We start from the raw sequence: 21,739 nt of genomic DNA on the forward strand, positions 1-21,739 counted from the left end.
CTAGGGAGTTGTGAAGTTTTCTCTAATATTATATGAATTGAGTTCCCACTGGTATGCTTCCATCCATTTAGCCATTCAGACTTAATTAGCATTTATTTCACAATAGCATATATTTATTAAAGTGGTGTAGTAACAATAATTGGTTCAAAATATCTCTCTAAACCAGGGGCATATTTCCCTGACAGTACATACAAAACCCAGAGAAAAATGGGTTGATTTGATGGGATACAGCTTGTAGGGGAAATGTGGCAGTAACCCTGAAACCACCAGGCCTTGACAGTGCGGTAGTACCACAGATACCAATCAAATACTGATAACAGGGTTTCTGAGACAAATTGGGGATGGGGTGGGGGTGATACTCTTCCGTTTCCAACTCTGAACCACAAAATTCAATATTGAAGGACATAATAAAATTAGCATATCCGTGACATGAAGCACTACATCTCTCTTTTTCCTATAAATATAACTTTTTGCTCCTGGTTCTTTGCTAAATGTTCTTGGAACTTAGCCCACTTCAATTGGTGTAATAATTACAATAAAATTTGCCCTTTGACTTGGAGATGGGTTCAAGTCTGCAAATTTTTTTGAGACACCTTGTGACACTGCTGTGACCCCAACCTCTTGGGGGTCTCCTGAACCTCAACAGGTTGGTCATTGTCTTTCATTCTCTTGAAGAAGACCATAATGAGATCACTATGTTAGAATCAAGTTAGTGTGTCTTGACTGTGGCTGATCAGAGCCATATAAGTTCGTAATGCTCTGCTACAGCTTAGGCAAAAATAGTTCATATGAACACTTGGGGTGGATTTTATAACTCTGCACCTTTCATGTTTCTTTTGGGCTAATTCATTTCTGCTTTGCTCATAGAGCACAGCACCTTCTCTGGTTGAAGAGGGAACCCCAAAACTCTGAAACTCCTTAAAGGAAAAAACCTCTTTCAACTCTGTCAGTGAAGGGACTCCACCCTAAGCACAGTTTCATCTTTGTTTTCTGGGTGGAGTCAGCTTAGTCCAGAAACACAATGTTTTTTTTCAAGCACTCTTTAGTCCTTTAAGGAGTTTCAGAGTTTTGGGGTTCCCTCTTCATGATGATAGCACACCATGCTGGATGGTCCTGTGCCAGTGGGCCCCATGTAGTTTACACAATTCGAAAGTTCTTAAGAGACCTTGAAAGTGTCCTTCTATCGCTTTTTCTGACCACCAGGTGAGCAGTTACCCTGTGTGAGTTTTCCATAAAATAGTCTTTTTGGCAAGCATACAAAGCTTAAAGCACATGAGGTGGCAGAGGGGTAACATTTCTAGAAGTCCTTTTCTTCTCTCAAGTATGGTTTACATTGCTCCTTGTACTGTTATGAAATTGCCTGTCTTTATCTAATTGTTCTCCTATTGTGGAAATTACCATCTGCTCTTTCAGAGAGAACTCCCATAGAATCCAAATCTTCCAGTCCTTTTGAAGTTTGCAAAGATTTCCTCTGGTCAAGGAGTAGAGGTGCTGTGCCCTGTTTTCTAGAGCCTCAAGTTGGGGTGATTAAAATATTGAGTCCTATTTTTTAGAGCCCCCCCCAGTTGGAGTGACAAAACATACCTTTGCTTTCTAGAGCCCCCACACCAGGGGAAGGTAAAATATACCTTCCTAGTGGAGAAGTGATGAGGCAGGACTCCCGAGGATAGTGGGAAAATGGAGTCTGTTTATTTCAAGGGCTTTCCCCTTTTTATAATGTAACAAAAACAACACAATGCATGTGAGACCACATAAACAACTTGCTATGTAGTTTGCCACCTGGTATCACTCTGCTTCAATCTCCACACTGGTTGTCACCGCCCTTTGACTTCTTAGGAAGGCCGAGAGCCTTCAGAGGAGATGGGGAGATGGGGAGCCAAACCAGACATTGTTAGCAGGTTCCCTCTGGGCTGAAGGTCTTATACCTTATCCAGAGTTTCCCCACTGACTGTGACCCTCTACATCAAGGGATGGCTCTTTTCCTTTCCCTAAATATTTACTTCTTAGGGACTTAAGTGGAATGACTTTCCCCAATTGTCCAGGTATTTGAATCCTGAATTCTGAACTTACTGCTCTTTTGTCCCAAACCTACATGAAGTGACTGAATCTCTTCAGCCAATCCCCAAACATTTTCTAGCATCTTTTCACTTAAATCAAATGTCTGAAAAGAAGTATTCTATTTATCAAATTAACCCAAATTCTTCAATTTCCTTAAATCCATTGCATGACCTATTTCTTCACTTCACCTTAGTTAGAGGTCAGTAAGATATAGGGACAAGTTATACTCTCGAATTCACCATTAAGTATGTGTTCTCTGTCCTTAATAGAAAACTCTGACATGTCTTGGACTATAACCTCCTATCATTCCATCTCATCCATTCTAACTCTGTTCTTTGCCTTATCACAAATGTCAATCCCTTTACTGCTTAGTGCTTTCTCATATTGCCCTCATTGTGACTTTATTTTCTCCTTTCCCAGTCATGACTACAGTCAACTAATTCAACTCGATAAGGTCATTTCCTCATGAATCTCTCAACTCCTTTTCCCTATCATTTAGTCCTTGCCAGCTCTATCCTTGGCATACTCCTACCATTTACCCCCTCCATGCCTACTCATATACTGCTGAACATAAATGGAGAAAGTTTTAAAGCTACAGTCTCAAGCAAACTGTAAATTCATGTTATCCAGTTTAATTGGCTTTTTTTTTTCTACAAGGCAATGTTTTTATTTCTAATTGATTCCCTATCAAAGTATCAAAAACTTTTTTGATCTTTTTTTTGGTCTTCAAGTCTCTTACATCTCCCTTGGTTGGCCTTTATTCTTTCACCAGAGGATCTTGCTTCTTATTTTATTTAGAAAACATGAGCCTATTCACTTGGGACCCCTTCTTCTCACTTTTCTCTTGACATCCTCTCTTAGTCTCTCTTAATTTCCCTCAGTCTCAGTCTAGAATAAAATGACCAATTAAAAATTCAACCTCTCCATATAATGCCCTTGTTCCCATCTCCTATCTTTTCTAGGAGGCTGACCCCTCAAGCATCCTCTCTCTCTCTCTCTCTCTCACCATTGACAGCTCCCTATTTACTAGCTCTTTGCCTACTGCTTTCAAACATATTCAAATCTCCCTTTCCTTAAAAAACAAAACTTCAATAGATTCTGCCATTTACTCAAATTATCCTCCTACATTCAAGGGTTTGGAGGAGTCAGTTTGAACTGGCTCCTGAAAGCTGAAAAACTTTCAATGTGAACATTTACATGTGAGAAATAAGTAATACACATCAGAACTTGATTTGCTTTGCTGATTATCTAGGCTTCAGGAATATTAATCATGCAGATTAAAATGAAAAGTACATCTACATAAATTATTTTTTCATTCTGGAGAATCTGGCTGCAAATAATTTGCCAGCATACACCTGTACTGTTCTGCAAACACTTGCTTGACTTCATCATGAGTGCTGCTAAAAGTTCAAGGAATGAAATCATCACCAGACTGGTAATTTGGTAACTTCAGGCCAATTGTTATTATTATTATTTTTTGCTGAGGCATTTGGGGTTAAGTGACTTGCCCAGGGTCACACAGCTAGGAAGTGTTAAGCGTCTGAGGACAGATTTGAACTCAGGGCTGGTGCTCTATCCATTGTGCCACCTAATTACCCCAGGCTAATTGTTGTTATTCTTTGTTTTTGAAGGGGACCCTGATATCACAGGGTGATGTCTTGATTTACATGTCCACTGGATTTAAGCACTGCATAAAGTTGTCAGCCTCACTCTCTTCCTGAATCATTGAAGTCCAGTGGCAAGATGAAATTCAGGATGATTCTCAATTGCCTGGCATGCAGTGCATGACCTTGTCATTTTTAATGTCTGCCAAGCTCTAAGTGTTACACACATGCCTGCTTCATCTGCCTTCATTGCCACTGGAACAAATTGTTCTCATCCACCAATTCTACCTGGGGAAGTTTTCACATGCTTGGGGTAGATACCTCCCCCACCTCACCAATGGTTTGAGGTCTGTCCGTAACTCTCAACCTGGTTTAGCCTATTTGCTGAGAGAATTTACTGGTGTGTGGCCACTGTTCATGCTACAGCTTCTTGGAGCCACTGGTAAGAGCTGAGCCAGGATACCAAAGGTGGATGAGCAGCCTTGAAAAGGGCTCAGTAAGCACTTATATTAGAGATGCTAGTCCCAACACCCATACACTTTTGGTCTATTTTAAATAGTAAGTGCTATTTAAATTCTTATACTCTGTTTGTCCCAGCAATTTCAATGTTATCTTCCACTCTTCCTTTTCTCACAAATATAAATTTGATTATCATTTGTCAAAGCTAGCTGTTTCTATATCATTTCTTGCATCTAGTACCTTCTCTCAACTCATACAATTACTTTAATTCAAGTCCTCCCTATCTAATGACTAGACTACTCTAGCAGCCTCCCAAGTGGTCTCCCTTCCTCAGGTTTGCTCCATTCTCCACAGAGCTGTCAAAGTAATTTTCTTCAAGCATTTATCTGATCATGTCACTGTCCTATTAAATAAACACTGGTGGCTCCCCATTGCCTAGAAATCCAATGTGAACTATTGTTTAGTTCTTAAAAGTTAGGGCTAATAAACATATAATAATATAATATTATTATATAATAACAACATATAATTTATTAAGTGCCTTTGTCCCAGGCACTGAATAAAAACTGGGGATATAAAGTCAAACCAGTCTCTGACCTCAAGTTGCTCACAATTTAATCAGGAAAACACAAACTATATACAAAATACACACCCCCCACACACAGGATAAACTAGAATTGCAAAGAAAAAGTACTAGAATTAAAGGGGATTGGGAAAAAGATTGTTGTGGAAGGTGAGATTTTAGCTGAAACTTGAACCCAGGAATTAGAAATGAAGGGGGAGAACATTCGGACAAAAGGGACAGCCAATGAAAATGCATGGTCTGTAGATGGAATGTCTTGTGCAAGGAACAGCAAGGCTTGTGTCACTGGATTGTAGTTGTGTGAGGACTTGAGGATGACATCTCGGTGGTGATCCTGGATTCCTAGAAGCTGGTGGTACTCTTAACAGTGATAAATAAAATGATCTGCTATGGTCATAGTTTCAGTCAGAACTCAAAGTTAAATCTCATATCATTAACAGTCAGTTCATCCAGAATAATTATCTTTTCACTGGTAACTATACTACATTTATACATCCATCCACAACCCATATTTTTATAACATCTACCCATGTTAAAATTCCTTGAAGCAGAGTAAACCATCATTTGACAGACCTAAATTATGAGAAGCATTATCATATCAATATAGTAATAGTACATAAGCAAATAGGTGTGAAACAGCAAAAACAAACCTCAATGGAGGAGTAGCAGGCTACAGAAACATATTGTGAACCTAATAGAAAAGCACGTAAAAATAGAGAGCAGAACACATGTAAGAACTGGCCTCAGTCCAAGGCATAGCTGGTGGCTTATAAAAGCTATGCCATCTTAAAACATTGCCTTCTGAATTATCACCTGCCTCAAATGGTCAATCCTTTCTTTTTATAGCCTTGCTGGCAGCCCATTCCTCCTGATCACAAGGGAAGCTGAATAACTTTCCTCTGGCAAACAGGTGGTTGAGGTGAAATGTCACTATAAAGTCCCCCAAATTCTCTGGGGTTATTGTTCTTTTACTAGACAAGTCCAGTACACCCAGGTTCGCACCTCCTTATTATAAAGGGGCTTTTCATTACTTTGCTATTTCAATTGTTTTGTGAACACTAAAGATTCCAAGAATGGATCACTTCCAGTAGCAGAGAAACTTGTTACCTTGTTACAGTTTTTGAACACTGAGAACCTTATGTTTTGTCTGAACTTTTCTAAAGTGAAGTCATAGTTTTATTTTTTTTCAAGTCAAGCTCTAAGTTACTTATTAGTTCTAGCATTCCCTTGACCTCTTTTGTCCAAAGTCATGGAATACCTTCATAGCCACAGAACAATATGCTTTGAGACATTCAACTTCCCATTTCCAGAATTACCTCTAGGTAATTCTAGGGCTTCATGGGAGTCTAGACGCTAAGGAGAAACAAAATGGAGAAGGGGAAATGAAGGACAAAAAGAAATCCCTATTTCCTTTTGGTCTCCAAATTATTAAAATGTTACTTAGTTTATTGCTAAGTCTGTTTTGTTCCCTATTCTCCTACTCCTTCCCAAAGCAACAAACTATCTTCTGGTGCTTCAAAACTAGTCACATTTGTGAATATAATTGTAGCAAATAAGTGACTAAACTTAAGGCTGGATTAAGGTTGCACTAGCCTGAGGTTCTGACCCTGTGACCTTCTAGCTGAATAATATCCTCAGCCTTACTTAAAAGTCAGTTTACAACTCTCTTTAATAATTCTGCTTTTTAAGGAATAGACGATTTAAATAGGAAAAATGCTGAGTGATGTGGGAAGTCTCATATAATAGATATCTCAAATTCTTTGTGAATAAACTTTTTTTTTAAGTCATTCATTTTGATTACATTAAAACCAGCCTTTATGTCTGTCAATCAGTAAACACATATTTTAGTGTTCTACTAGTTGCTGGGCACATGCCAGTCACTGTGAGGCAGCTGATGGTATGGTGAATAGAGAATTAGGCCTGGAGTCAGGAAGACCCAAGTTCAAATCCAGTTGTGTGAATCTCCATGTGTCATTTCACTTGTCTCAGTTCCTTCAACTGTAAAATAACACCTATTATAGGATTGAGAGGGTCAAATATTTGTAAAAAGAGCCTAGCACATATAAAGGCTGTGCTAAGCCTTGGAACTGTGCTAAGCCTTGGAGTTACAAAGAAAACCAAGCTAGTCCCTGTCCTCCACACAATATAATGAATAGTATGAACATTGGGGACTTGTGAGTGCTAAGTAGTATGTGCTGAGCAAACACACCCCCTTCCATAGCTTGTTTTACCCTTGAGCAGTTGAAGTTAACTAGGCTGAACTTACTATTACCTGTTTTCTCTTCCAGTATGAGTGGAAGCAGAATCAATCCTTTTTTCTGCTTCCATTTCTATTTCTGTTTAGCAAAGTGCTTAGAATATAATACTTCATACGTGTTTTTTATTCATTCACTCATTCATATGTGGACTCAGTCCCAATACTTCAACATTGCCTCAGCATTAGCTGCCCTATGGAGAATAAATTTTGAGGTTTATTTTCTTGCATCTAGGCTTTAATCATTCCTCCCAGACTTTCATCAGTTATCTATCCTTGCTGGTAGGGGAGAGAGAAAAATCGAACAAACAGGATTCAAAGAAACAAGGTTTACATAAGTTGTTGACATCTTATCTGGCAGGAGTTTCAAACTCAACTCTATTTCCATGTGACTGCAGGCAGTATCAAATTTAGCAATAGTCAAAACAGAGACCAATGGATTGTAGCTGTTCCACAATGGAAATTAAATATAGCATTTTTTAAAAAAAATCTACAAAGCAATATTAAATATTATTGATGATAAATCATAAAAGATAAATACATAAATGGCCAGTAGAAGCAATTAAGCTGATATTTCAACACCTGCTTTACTTTCCCCTTCAAAGCCATCTGGTCCAGTGGCAAGATATAGATGAAGACAATTGGAGATGGCCCTGCATATTATTTTACCACAAACATAAATAATATAGATTCTATTGTTTTAATCAGAATTCTTTTCCATGTTCTGTTTAGTTCTGTTGGCGTCAGTTATGGAGTCAAATTATTAAATGACTAAAATCTTTAAAAAATGTTTGTATTACTAAATTTTTTGGAAGATATGTGCCTCTTTAAGGTTATTGAAAAGGACATGCTTCATTTTCAGATCTCTTGAGTTAGAGGATCTGGGTTCAAATTCCAACTTGGATATTGACTTCCTGTGTGATTTTGGGAAATCACTTTATCTTTTGGGATTTAGTTTCTTCATCTATAAAATGGGAAGGGGGTTATGTTAAAAAACTTTTAGTGTTCCTTCAGTTCTATGTCTATTTCTCTATGATGGATATTTAAGTTTGTTCTTTTAGAAATGTCCCTGAAGGGACAGCTTACTTCAAAGCCAAAAATTCCAGTTCGTGCACAGACTAACTGCACCTAAATCACTCACGACAAAGCTAGGAGTGAAAAGAAATTCTGTGAGATATTGCCAGGCATATCTCCCATAAAAACATGCCGGTCCTTCAGCTGATTTCCTTCTATTGATTCTTTCACTTTTTGTGCACAAGCTGTATGGATGGTCAAGATGTTCATGTATTAAGTCCCAGCTTGGTGCTTAAGTCTCCCATTCATATTCTAAATAGAGTAGAATTAGGTCTGACACTACAGATGGATGCTGGGTTTGAATATACCAAGGTCATGGTAAACCTCTTGAAGCTAATTGTGGATAGATGGTCCTTGTCTATCAATCTGCCAAGTACTTGGCATTGGTTGGCAAAGTATTTCCCCCATGTTTCTTATTACTCAAGTATAAATAATAGTCACTATACTATATATTGCCCAATATACCAAGTCATGTCACGGTTTCAATTTTCACATTGCAAGTCCAGGAATATCCCAATATTATGGTAGCAAAGAATTGGAAACTAAGTCCAAGCAATCCCAATAAACTCTGGATAGAAAATGCCATGTGTATCCAGAAATAGAACCATGGAGATTAAATGTAAACTAACATACACTATGTTCACTTCTTTTTTGTTTTTTTTCCTTCTTTTCCATGATTTTTCCTTTTGTTCTGATTTTTCTCTCCCAACACGATACATGAAGAAATGTGTATTTAAAAAGTTAATATACACATATGGCCAGACAAAAATAAAACAATTAAAAAAGAAAAGAAAGAAATCCCCAGTCCAGGTAGAAGGGGCTCATAAGCAAATGGTGATGACTTCAGGCTTACTATTCTAGGGAGCTTTGGTGATATGTTTCCAGCCCTATTTCCTGCAGGTGACATTGCAGATGGTAGCTTCTGTCAGAACAATTTAGTGTTTGCCTGGTTTGTAACAGAAACTTAAGTCATGCTCTTTGACTTGCTTTGCTTTTCAATTATATCCAGCATGATGGCTCATTCAGATTCAGTCTTCTGCAGAAGAAAGATCTGTTTTGTTGGCTATATCTTGCTAGGAGTATTCCTGCATCAGGCCATTAAGACCTCTGAGTCTGAGTCTTTACTTTTCCAAACAGTTCTCTTTTGCTAACATTTCTATGTAGTTTTCTGGCTTTTGCCTCTCTTTCTAAAGTTCCTATTGTTTTTTAATCCAAATTTATTTTCAGTTTCAAATTCTCTCAATCCCCTGACTTTTCTCCCCTTCCATTGAGGAAAAAAAAAAAACCAAAAACAAATCTCCTTACAAATACATATATTAAGCAAAACAAATTCCCACATTAACTATTGCCCTACAGTAGTTAACATTAACAAAACATTACAACATGCACTCAGAATCCACCAATTCTCTCTCTGGAAGGTTTAGCATGTTTCATAACGAATTCTTTGGGACTGTGATTAGTTCCTTTGTGTTGATCAGAATTCTCAAGGATTTCAAAGTTGTGTATATTTACAATATGATTATTACATAAATTGTTCTCATTGTTATATTCAAATTGCTGTATATCAAGTTGTTATAACAAGTCTTCCCAGATTTTTCTAAAACTATCCCCTTCATTTCATATCCCCATTTCATTTCATTACAAGTATCCCATCACAAAAATATACCAACACATTTGTTTCTCTTTTGAAAGGTTCTCATTCCTGTCCTCCTTATCAGTTTCCAATTCTTTGCTACCACAAAAAGGAACTGCTATATTTTTGTACATATGGGTCCTTTCCTTTTTCTTTGATTTCTATGGGAGTATAGATCTACTAAGCAGAAATAGTAAGTTAAAGGGTTGTCATTATTCAGTTGTTTCACTTGTCTGACTTTGTGACCTCACTTGGGATTTTCTCTGCAGAGATGGGTTTGCCGTTTTCTTCTGCAGCTCATTTTACAGATAAGGAAACTAAGGCAAATAGAGTTGAGTGACTTGTCCAGAATTATTTAGTAAGTGTCTGATATCTAATTTGAAGGTGAGTCTCTATCTACTGCTCCACCTAGAGTATATATACTTTAATAACTTTTTGAGCATAGTTTCTAAATTGTTTTCCAGAATAGTCAGACCAGTTCTATGCCATCAACAGTGCATTAATATACCTGTTTTCTCAGAGTTTTCACTTTTCTTTTTTTTGTCCATTTTGCCATTCTGATATGTATGAAACAGTATGTCAATGTTATTTTAATTTGTATTTTTCTAATTACTAGTAATTTCAAGCATTTTTTCATATGGCTATTGATAGCTTGGGTTTTTCTCTGCTTATTCATATAGGTAGTTTTTGACCATTTTGATCTTTGACAATTTATCAATTGGGAAATGGCTTTTATTTTTGCAAATTTGAATTGATTCTCAATATACCTTAGAAATGAAATCTGCATCAGAAAAACTTGCTGCAATAATTTTTTCCCTCATTTCCCATTCAATTTCAGCTGCATTAATTTTGTTAGTGCAAAACTTTAAATTTTATCTAATCATAACTGTCCATCCTGTTTTTGTTGAAGGCACCATCCTTCTAGTTACTCAAGTATACTCAAGTATACCTAGTAGATTATCTGCAACTTTCTATTTTCCCTCATATTGTCAATTCTACCTTCAAAATACATCTTACATCTTTCCTTTTCTCTCTACTAATACAGACATCATTCCAATTCAAGTTATTTGTTTTGGACTATTGCAATTGCTTCCTAAATGCCTGCCTCTAGCCTCTCTTTCTAAATTATCTACTATACAGTTGCCAAATTGATATTACTAAAACATAGGTCTGACTATGTCATCTTCTTGCTGAAAAAGTGCCAGTAGTATCTTCCTGCCCCTTGGATTAAAGAAAATTCTTCCTTGGCTTTTAAAACTCTTCACAATTGGCTTACAAACTATTTAACCTTCCTACTCTCAAATTCTATATTCTAGCCAAATTGACTTGGGTAGTTTCCTTTATATGACATCTCATTTCCCCAACATATATTTTTGGACAAGGTATCCATCACCAAGTTCACTCCTTCCACATTTTACTTTTAGAATCCCTAGCATTCCGCTGCTAGCTTTTTGTATCCTTATTATTTACTTGGCATAGTGCCTAAAACACATCGGGCTTTAAATGCTTGCTGATGGAATGATAAAGTTCAGCTCAAGTACTACCCCCTATATCTCAGCTTCTTAAACCGTGGCTCCAGATCCCATATGGAGTCTCTTAACTAATGCCGGGGTTGTGAAATTATGATTTAAATGTTTGATCTGTATACTTACTTTATATGCCTACATAGCAGGGGTCACATAAAAATTCCTCAGGCAAAAAAAATCTTGAGTGGAAAAAATTTAAGAAGCCCCTCTCTTTTTATTATTTATTATAAATATTATTATTATATTATGATGATCATCTTATTTGCTAGTATGTTCTTCCAAGAAAACACTATGTTTAGGGCAGATAGGTGGTGCAGTGGATAGAGAGCACCAGCCCTTAAGTCAAAAAGACCTGCGTTCAAATCTGGTCTGAGACACTTAACACTTCCTTGCTGTGTAACTCTGGGCAAGTCTTAACCCTAACTGCTTCAGCAAAAAAAGCAAAACAAAAAAACAAAAACAAAAACAAAAACCTATGTACTTTAACTGTATTCACATCTGTTCCTCTAATAAAATATAAATTCCTTGGGGGAACTTTTGTTCAGCACTCAGGATGTAACAAATGTTTGTTTTATAAAGTGAACTGGTCCAGTTTTTCTTTCAGGGTTTTCTTCTAGACGACTTCTGCACAGGAAGCCTCTCATACTGGCCATAGCAATCTGCAACAATTGGCAGCTTATTTAGATCTTCACCGCAAAGCAGTAGGCTTGCTCCCGCGTCTAGCACTGAGGCAGATTTCAAGGAGAGAGAAAAAGGAAAGAGGGAATGCTCAGCTCTCTAGGTTTTCCACCATTTTGTGCTGGGGAATCTATATAAAGATGAAACTAAACACACTCTATGGATAGATGTATGTGTATGCCTATATGTTTATACATGTGAGCTCCTCGAAAGCAGGGACTCTTATCTTCCTCGGTTTCTCCAGCGCTTAGCTCAGTGCCTTGCACGTATCCAGTAGGTGCTTAATAAATGCCTAGAGAGCGAATGACCCACTAAAGGATAAACTAGAGGGACAAGGAAGAAGAGGGAAAGATGTTGCATGACGGGGCGGTCGGCTCTCAGTCAGGCCCTGCCTCCGGCATTGGAGTTCCGGGGTCCCTGGGCTCCGGGGCCAGGCTCGGAGGGGGAGGGGAGGAGAAGGAAGATCGCGGCCTGCCCTCGGCACTGCCGCACGTCAGCTCGGCTAGTCCCTTATCCTCTCTGGGCTGGTTATCTCCTCGGTTAAAAAAGAACGCGGCCACGGCGGGGCGGTGGGTCTCACAGACCCAGGGTCTCTTCCGTCCCACACTCACCTAGTCCCCAATATTCCCGGCGAGGATACGACCGGCCGACTACATTTACCAAGCGAACTCCCTATACCTAGGAGGTCGCCGGAGGCTCCGGCCACGGCGCAGGCGCAGTAAACAGTGCGGATTTCCCAAGTAAAAAACAGCCTCCGCCCCAAAGCGCCGCTCGGGGAGTTCGGCGCAGGCGCAGCAATCTCCGGAACCGTTCGCCAATCGTTGAGGTCCAAGAAGAGGCCCGTCTTTTAGTCCCTCGGGCGTCTTCGGCTCACTGCCCACGTCGGGTCGCGTCGCGCCGGCTGACGCGAACACTCACGTCACTTCCGCCCCCTCCCGGGAGGCGGCGCTGGGCCGGTGGCAAGCCCCCGGAGGAGGCGCAGTCGTGAGAGGGAAGATGGCGACGAGCGGCGGGGAAGACGCTGTGGTGGCGGCGGCCGTGGTGGCGGCGGCGGGGACGGCGGCCATAGCGGCGGCGGGGGCGGCTCCTGCTGCCCCGGCGCCGGCCCCGGCCCCGACCCCGGCCCCGGCCCCGACCCCGACCCCAACCCCGGCCCCGGCCCCGGCCCCGGCCCCTGCCTCTGCCCCTGCCCCTGCCCCTGCTCCGGCCCCAACCCCGCCGGTTCCGGCCCCGGCTCCGGCCGCGGCCTCAGCCCCGGCCGCGGCCCCGGGCTGGGAGGTGGCGGTCCGACCGCTGCTATCCGCCTCCTACTCCGCCTTCGAGATGAAGGAGCTGCCGCAGCTGGTGGCCTCAGTCATCGAGAGGTAGTACCGGGCGGGGACCGGGAGCCGGGCCGGGCGGGGGGAGGGGGAGATTCTGCTGCATCATTCTGGCCGCCGCCCCTCTGACCCCCCCTCCTCCCCGCTGCCGGACCCGCCCTCCCCGGACCGGGCACCTGGTCCGAGGAGCTCGGACTCAGTTTCCCCGAGAGAGGCATGTCTTGGAGGTTGAGGAGTGGTAACAGCGCCGGTTTCGGGGCATTGAATCCAACCTGTGCCTCTGACTCACGGTATAACCTTGGACAAGTCATTGCCCCGCCTGAGCCTCCTCCGTTGTAAAAGGAGCAATTGGGGCTAAAGAATGCCCGAGGTTCCGGCTAGCTTTGACATTCCGTGGAAGATGCACCCCTCCACCTTTTTAGACTTGGGCCACCCTGAAGGGGGGGATCAGGAAACATAAGGGTGCGGGGGCCAAGCACTCGCTTTGGAGCTGGGGGATCTGGATTCAGATTCTGCCTATCTATACCACTTCCACTGCTTGGGTGACCTTGGGCCAGCCCTGTGACCTCTCTAGACCTCGTGTCCTGAGAACGTGTCCTCTGTCCAGGTCCTCTCCTGCCTGAGTGTGTGCTCCTTGGATCTCGAGTCCTTGGAAGGGGGTCCCACCGGTCCTCATCATCCCCCGCATTTAGCCAGGCAACCTTGGGCACTTAGACTTCCCGCCTTAAGGGGAGGTGGAGGACAGAGCCAATATCCTCATCCTCAGTTAACAGATGAGAGAAGCTGAATCCTGGGCTTCAGTGGTACCTGAGATCACCCAGGTGGTAGGGATTGGAGTCAGAATTAAGCGACTGCAGCATTGTGGGCTTCCGTTTCCACCTCTGTCAAATGAGAATAGCATGGTCACATTCAGAGTGTGGCTTCTTGTGAATAGGATGGGGAGTTCAAAGAAGCTTGACTTTGGAGTCCCAGGAGCTGATTTGGGACTCCAGCTTTGTCATTTTATGACCTTGATGATATCTGGGCAGGTTCTTTTACCCACAGCCTTCATTTTCCTCTTCTATAACAGGGCCCTTCTAACTCTTTTGATGAGTTTGCTTCCCTGGGTACAACTTTTCCCCTCCCACAAGAATAGGGGCTTCAGGAGCCTGGGTTTAAATGAAGAGCTGACCAAATGATTTAATAACTAAAATTCCTTGATAGATGTGTAATCATAGTGATATGGGCCTTTATAAGAGTCTAAGCCACAATACCGATCATTCTCTTCTTCCCTTTTATAAACTTTAAATTTCCCTGTCACAGAATTAGGTTAAAGTCATCCAAAGACAGGGATCAGAAAGCTCCTATACTCCTTGACCAAGAAGCTGGCATTTTTTCCATGGTGAAGAGTTCTTTTTTTCTTTGTAAAAAACAATGTCTTCAAATCATTTTGCAAGCAGCTTTATTAGCATGTGCCAGAGGATCTTGGAGAGGGTTGAGCAAGTGATGAAGAGTTTCTCTGTAGAAGTAAGGTTTAGGAAGTTAAGAACAATAAGGCAGCTCAGGGAATGTAGGTTTATTTAAACCTACTCTATCATTACCTTATTTTAAAATCTAGGGCATTTATGTTTCTTTTCGTAGGCTATTTCTTTGAATAGCCAAAATTTTAAGTCAGGCCTCCTGACAACAGCCTACCCCAGTGTCCATTACTATTCTCTTCAGTAAAACAAGGTTATGAGACTAGTTATCCTTTGGTTTTCTTTCCAGCTTTTAACTTTTTCTAAATCTCGTATTTACATTGGTTTTTTTCCATCATGGAGACACTACCACCATCAGGTTGTGAGAGCCGTTTATTGACATAGATGTTATGTCAGAGTACCTGGCTTCTCATCTTGCTAACAGATCAGACTCTTATAAATGTAATGAAAGAAGTCATCCTTTAAGTTAGTCTCTCTAAGAAATGAACTTTGTTCTTTGTTCTGTTTGTCCAGCCAAAACTTTAGACTGCTCTCTACATTTGGTGCTGAGTTGCTTTATTGTAGAATAAAGTTAAAAAAAAAAAAGAAAGTTTTGCAAACATTCAGAAATAAGGAACTGTGACTTCAGCAGAGTTTAGAGTCTGACAAATTGATTGGCATTTGTGGTATATCAAATCCTTCATAATTTTATCCTGCAGATAATTTTTGCTATATTATAAAACCAAAAATATTTTTAAAGATGAAGACATATTAAAGATCTTATCTTTAAATTATATACTCTTCTTTTAAAAACTTTTAGATAAGTAGTATTTTATTCCAGTGTGTTGTTTGAATTGAGTTGTAGTCAATAGTTTTTGGCATTAGAAACATTGAATTTTACAGCCAGATGGAGTCTTAAATTGCCTTTATCCTGTCCAACCCCCTTATTTGATTAGAAAACTAAGGTTCCCTGTCCCCAGTCCAGGACTCTTTCCTCCTCTGCAAATTTACTTTTATGTTCTTATTTGATTTTGTGAGGCAGTTCAACTTTTTGGACCTCAATTTCCTTTTCTGTAAAATGAGGGAAATGGGCTATATGTCTTAAGGGTTTCAAGGCTATCTGCATAAGCTTAGGTAGTTTGTCATCCCATAAAAGCTGAATAACAGTTATTTTTTTATATACTGCCCCAAACCCAGAAATAGGTCTGTTAAATGAAAAAATTAAATGATTTCAGGGAATGTGGGCTGCTCAGTGGTGCAGTGCATAGAGTGCTGAGCCTGGAGTTAGGAAATCTTATGTTCATAACTTCAAATCTGACCTCAGACGGCTGTGTGACCCCTGGGCAAGTCACTTGATTTTGTTTGCCTCAATTTCCTTATGTGTTTAAAAAAAAAAAAAAAAAACTGGCGAAGGAAATAGCAAATGGATTCAGTATCTCTGCCAAGAAAATCCCAAATGGGATCTCAAAGAGTCAGACCCAAAGGAAATTTAATAAAAAGAAATCTGGAGAGTATACTGAAGTTTAAGTATAGCAGAACAGATAGTAGGCAAAATGATCTGGTTTCTTCCTGCTTCATCCTCTGATAACTCGTGTAATTGAGATTTGACTGTGGTCACACAGAATAGTAAGATAGCTTTTCATTGTTTTAAAAGCAATTCCCAACTGATAGGCATTTTCCCACAGGCTCTTATTGACAAAGTTGAATCCCGCTGAATCACTCACTGGGCAGCTTCGATTTGAATATGTGTGCACTGGTATGTCTTCCTTAGAATTCCAGATGAGCTTTTGAAGGATGAAGGTGCTGAGAGGATAACTTTTCTGTGAATTCTTCATTCTAATGCTGCTCTAGACAAGAACAAATACTTTGGATGTGATACATAGGCTTCTTATCTATGTAGTACATTATGGTTATATAAATTGCTATGAGGCAGTATAGTAGAGTCCATTTCTGGAGTCAGAGTAAGTGGTTCAAATCTTGGTTCTTTGATTTATTAACAGTGTGATCTTGGAGAAGGTCCTTCTCAAGGCTTTAGTACCTTCATCTGAAAAATGAGAAGGTTCAACTAGATGATTCCTAAAGGCTGTTCCACTTAGACAACTGATCACTATGATCTGATAGTAAGTCATACCAGGACTTGAACCGGGCCTCCTGACTCTCAGACCAATTCTTACTTTATTATTACATGTAAAATAGGCTGAATGTTTTATTTAATGGGTGGCTTATTCGGTTTCCTATATTTATGTGCAGATTATTTTTGCTTTTCCTCTTCTGTGAGTTCCTAAGCTCCAATTCACATTTACTCTATGTTTTTCTTCCCTTTTTCTGCCCTTTCCCAGTGTCCTCTTTTCCTGCTACTGTGTAACTTTACTTTTTTTTTTTTTTTTTTTTCTTTGACTATCCTGGCTCTCCTACCAGCTTTCACCTCCTACTCTGGTGTTCTGAAGCTCCATTAAGTCAATTCCACATGACTCTCAGGGGTGATGACATGAAATAGGAGATTTCCAGGCATTGTGATCCACTCTTTGTTCTCTTATTGATGGTAGTTACCTTCCATTCTGATGAAGAGGTGTATGGACAAGATCCAGACACTGCTTATTGAGAATCCATTGAGAATTTTAATTAGACACTTGCTGAAATAAGGGAGGAATTAATTAGCATATATAAATTGGTGCTCCATGCTCAAAAGTGTCAGAGTGTAAAAATAATTAGGAATTTGGTTCTGTTTTTTGATGGGCATATTCTCTCTAATTTTCTGAGGCCTGCATGTATCATGTAGGTCCTTAACACTGCAAGCAAGCTCTTTAAATACTAACACCTTTCCAAGCTAAGGAATAAATATATTGTAGCCAGAATTGATTCAATCCAGCACTAATGCTTTTCATGGGATTAATTGATCAAATTGATGAGGACTGGTTTCTTTTTTCTACCACTGCAATTCCTTGTCTTTGGAGAATTCTTATCTTCACATAGAAATTTACGAACTTTTCCCTGAAACAGTGTTTCCATGTGTTGTCACTGAGATTCTTGAAAATAGACTTCCCTTTTATGTTATGTAAAGATACTTGTTAAATTATGTCCCTGCCAGAGATGTTTTAGACATTCATTTCTTAAAAACAGACAAATTGGGCAGGCCTGGGTTTGAAATTGCCTTTGACATTTGACGAGTTATGTGATTATTTTCTTTATCTGAAAAATGGAGATAATATCTATAATACTTCTTTCACATTTAAGGTTAAAATAAGATCATGTCTGCAGAATGCTTTGTAAGTCTTAAAGCTTTTTATATAAATATCTGCTATTACTATTCATTCAGCCATTGTTTCTCTGTAAGAAAAGCAAAGAGGAAGGCTACCATTCTACTAACCTAATTGCTTTGTGTCAAAACATGGTGGTTAACAAATAGAAACGGATTCCCACTACTGGGAGATACTATTTAATTGTGCTGATACATGACCTAAATCCTTTAACAGTCTTTATGACTTTAGTTGAGTTCTTTAGCTTCTCTGAGTATTGACTTTTCCTTTTCGTTCCAAAGCAAATAAGATATCTGAAAAAGACTTTCATTTCATTAGTAAGCATTTTTTAAAATGTCATTCCATGCATAGAAAAATATGGGGATGCCATGTCTTTGATAGTTAAGAAAAGAATAGGGAAGGACTTTTGTTGTCCTTTGGCATTTATTGGCTAGCAGGAGGTAGGATGTAGGGTTGGATAACTGTAGTTTAAAAAGAGAGAGAAGGCGGTAGCTAGATGGCATAGTGGATAGAGTTCAAATCCAGCCTCAGACACAATACTTCCTAGCTGTGGGATCCTGGGCAAGTCACTTAACTCCAATTGCCGCATCCAGAAAAAAAAAAGAAACCATATAGAAAGAAAATAGCTCAGAAATAGAAAGCATTAAGTTGCTTGAGAGATGAGGATAGAAGTAAATTTCTCTCTATCTTGTACCTCTCTGCCAAAAAAGCGAAAGGTTTTCTTTCCAAAACCTAATCTTTATAATCATCTTCCATCACATCATTTGGTTAGCTATTGTTGCTCTTATTACACTATCATTTCCAGTATAAGACACTGATGATACTATCATGGCAGGTTGGGAAAAATGGATGTCTGGAGGATTGAATGAACAAGAGTATTATTTGACAAATTAGAGAAGACATTCTTGCCTATTGGTTCTCGGCCTTTGTGTGCTTTTTGTCTATTTTTCATTTCATGTTTTCTGCCTTTCCCTCCCCCCCCCCCCTTTTTTTTTTTTTTTGCTGCTTGATCTGTTTTCCTACTTTGTTTCTCTGTACTCTTCAATGCCTCTCACTTACTTGGTGTGACTTTTAGTGGACTTACCTAATGTACTTCTTCCTGTAAAATCCTTTTAAAGACTCATTTCTCACAGACCTTACATTCCTCTCAAAATGGCAAGTGACTCAAGGCTGTTGCCAATACATCTTTTGTCCAACTACATTTTTATCTTTTCTCTGTGCTTGTCATTTTGCTATCATATTTAGTTACTGAGCTGTTGGGCTATGGTTAGTGTATGGATTTATGATTTAATCCACACCTCACACACTCTCCACATAAAATAAGCATTCAATAACAGTGTGGCAATACTGAATCTGGACTAAATGAGTCTAAACCGTTTTTCAATATATTGGAGTAACCTTGTCCTCAGATTACAAATAATATTCAACAGAATATGTCTCTGAAGTGCAAGTATTTTGCTTCAAAAATTCCTCTTAGTTTTTAGTGTTGCTACTCTGCTCCTTCAAGTCACAAAGGATAAATAGAAAAGTAATAATAATGCTGTAATGTTTTTACATATACTACTATCTCATTTGGCTTTAATAACTGAGGTAGATGGAACAGGAATTAACTATGTCCATTTAATAATAAAACGGAGGCTCAGAAATTCATAAATACTGAAAAATGCTTTTTTGGCACTTGCTCTCTCTCTTCTCCCTCCTTTCCTCATTTCTCCTATCTTTAATGTCTTGATACTATAGCTCATAATTTAAATAAATTGAAATAAGGGACAGAGCTGGAACTAGAACATAAAATTATTCTGGGTTGTGAAAACCTTAGAGTAGTGAATAGGAAAGCCCCACATCAGAAGAGAAGGAAAAAAGCAGCTGTGTGTTCAGCTTGGAGAAAACAAAGGCAATGAGCTCCACAGTTATTTTTTTGGGGGGGGGTGGTAGTGGTGTTTTTTTTGATCTTGTGGATTCTTTTAGCAGTCTGGGAAAGTCTATGGACCCCTTCATAGAATCATGTTCAGTTACTTAAAATAAAGTACTTGGAATTACAGAGAGAACTAAGTGTTTTGTATGTAGTAAAATATATTAAAAAAAATAAAAAGACAAAATTCCATAGCAAATTTTGCATAGCCCAGATTAAGAACCCTTTGAGATGAAGAGCTCTGAACTTTCAGACTCTATAATTCTATGAACTGGTTTTCTGAAACAGAATATTAGATCTTAGAGAACAACTGATTTAGCTTTTTTATTTTAAAGATAAAGAAACTGAGACTCAGATAAATCAAGTGCCAAGCTTGTTTATGAGTCAGGACTTTAATTCAAATGCTCTGGCTTCTTCAACCAGTGCTATCTAGGCTCCACTATATTTGGTTTATGAAGTGAGGTCTACTTATAATAACTTGAAGCTTCAAATGCTCTTCCCAGACTCCCTTGAACAGAATTTTTGGTATTTCTCTTTTGTTTTCTTTGCTTGAAATGAAGCCAGAAGAGAGGCACCAGCCTAATACTGCCCAGCATAGAGAGCCTAACACATGATGGCCCCTCAGTCAATATTGAAGCTTAACTGTCATCGAAGGAACCACTCCTTGATCAGTTTCTGTTTTAGTGTTCCAAAGTAACAAAGCTCTAGATGTCTTCTGAAGGGCTGGCTCCCCTGAATTGGGGCCCTCTGAGTAGGATACTTTACTTTGGCCACATTCTACATTGAGGTGCCAACCATGATATTGCCTGTAGATGCTGCAGAGCCAGTTCTCTGTATTTACCTATGAGGGTGGGATGTTTTTTGCTTGAGAAAATCAAACTCTCAGCGAAGTTAACTGGCTCCATTGAGTCACAGACTATTCAGTGCCTTCTTTATTTCCTTAAATTCTGGTCAGTTTTAATGGATGAATAGATCATGTTGCCTCTTATAGCTTAGCCAAGAAGTTCGTACTCCTTTAAAGGTCTTATAAAGAAGCAGGAGCTTCCCAGCTAAGGGTAGGGATGTAAATGGGGGTGGAGGGAGGAGGGAATTGCCAGATTGTTATGATCATCTTCTACTTGCAAAAGTGGAGAAAAGTGTGGTACCTGATAGATATTTCAGTTGGATCTGTTAACTAAATGAATGCTCACCTTGTGTTATTGATGAATCAAGATTCTGGATTGCCAACTAGTCATGTTGTTTTTGCAGTGAATTAGAAATCCTGCACCACGACAAGCAGTATGAGCCCTTCTACTCTTCCTTTGTCGCACTTTCCACACACTATATCACAACGGTCTGCAGCCTCAGTAAGTATCCAGCTGCTGTTACTCCCAGCTCTTGGTTTGTGAATAGGGGGATTGTTGTTTCTTCTGTTAGGTTTTGATTGCACGAGTTGGTTAATGAAGTGTCTTTGCTTCAACACTCCCATGCCATCTTCCCAGGAGCTGAGACAACAGCAAACTATGATGTACCCCCAGTCTCTACATGTTCATTTTAATTTAAGCTGCCCAAACAGAAGTAGAAAGTGACTTGAGGCTTGAGATCCAGGTCCTCAGTTCATTAAGTTTCTCTAGGCAAAGCCCTTTATATTTGATTTCACACACCTGTCTCTGAAGAAGTGCAATTCTCAGTTAGCTTTGGTGCTAACAGCTGGTATATTAAACTAATATCACATCCTGTGGTTTGAAAGTGAATTTAACTTCTTTATGTGCCCTGCAATATGAAGTGACTTCTTCCAGCTTTCATTTTCTTACCTTTGTTGATTATTAAATTTGTATTTTTTCTGTTTGTTATATTTCAATAATTGATCATTCCAATTTCATAATTCTTATCAATATAGCAATCTACCTACAAAAGCACCAAAATTAATTAAATGAGTACCTGAATTCTTGACTTGTTTAGTTAGC

General features: G+C 39.5%; 1 protein-coding gene and 1 long non-coding RNA gene across 2 annotated transcripts in view; one reads left to right on the top strand and one right to left on the bottom strand.

Moving 5' to 3' along the window:
• Positions 1-9,922: 9,922 nt before the first annotated feature.
• Positions 9,923-12,663, bottom strand: LOC127555793 (uncharacterized). The gene is made up of 2 exons (XR_007952286.1): positions 12,481-12,663; positions 9,923-11,916 (listed from the first exon to the last, which is right to left on the bottom strand). It is a non-coding gene; the product is annotated as an uncharacterized LOC127555793 (long non-coding RNA).
• Positions 12,664-13,110: 447 nt separating this feature from the next.
• UBR4 (ubiquitin protein ligase E3 component n-recognin 4) overlaps positions 13,111-21,739 on the top strand; it is a 144,832-nt gene continuing 136,203 nt past the window's right edge. The window contains exons 1-2 of the mRNA XM_051988364.1: positions 13,111-13,233; positions 21,042-21,139. Of these exons, the coding sequence (XP_051844324.1) occupies positions 13,193-13,233; positions 21,042-21,139 (139 nt within the window). The 5' untranslated portion in view covers positions 13,111-13,192. The remainder of the gene's footprint in view (positions 13,234-21,041; positions 21,140-21,739) is intronic.

The sequence above is a fragment of the Antechinus flavipes genome, chromosome 3 (genome assembly GCF_016432865.1).
Source record: "Antechinus flavipes isolate AdamAnt ecotype Samford, QLD, Australia chromosome 3, AdamAnt_v2, whole genome shotgun sequence".
Taxonomy (NCBI): domain Eukaryota; kingdom Metazoa; phylum Chordata; class Mammalia; order Dasyuromorphia; family Dasyuridae; genus Antechinus; species Antechinus flavipes.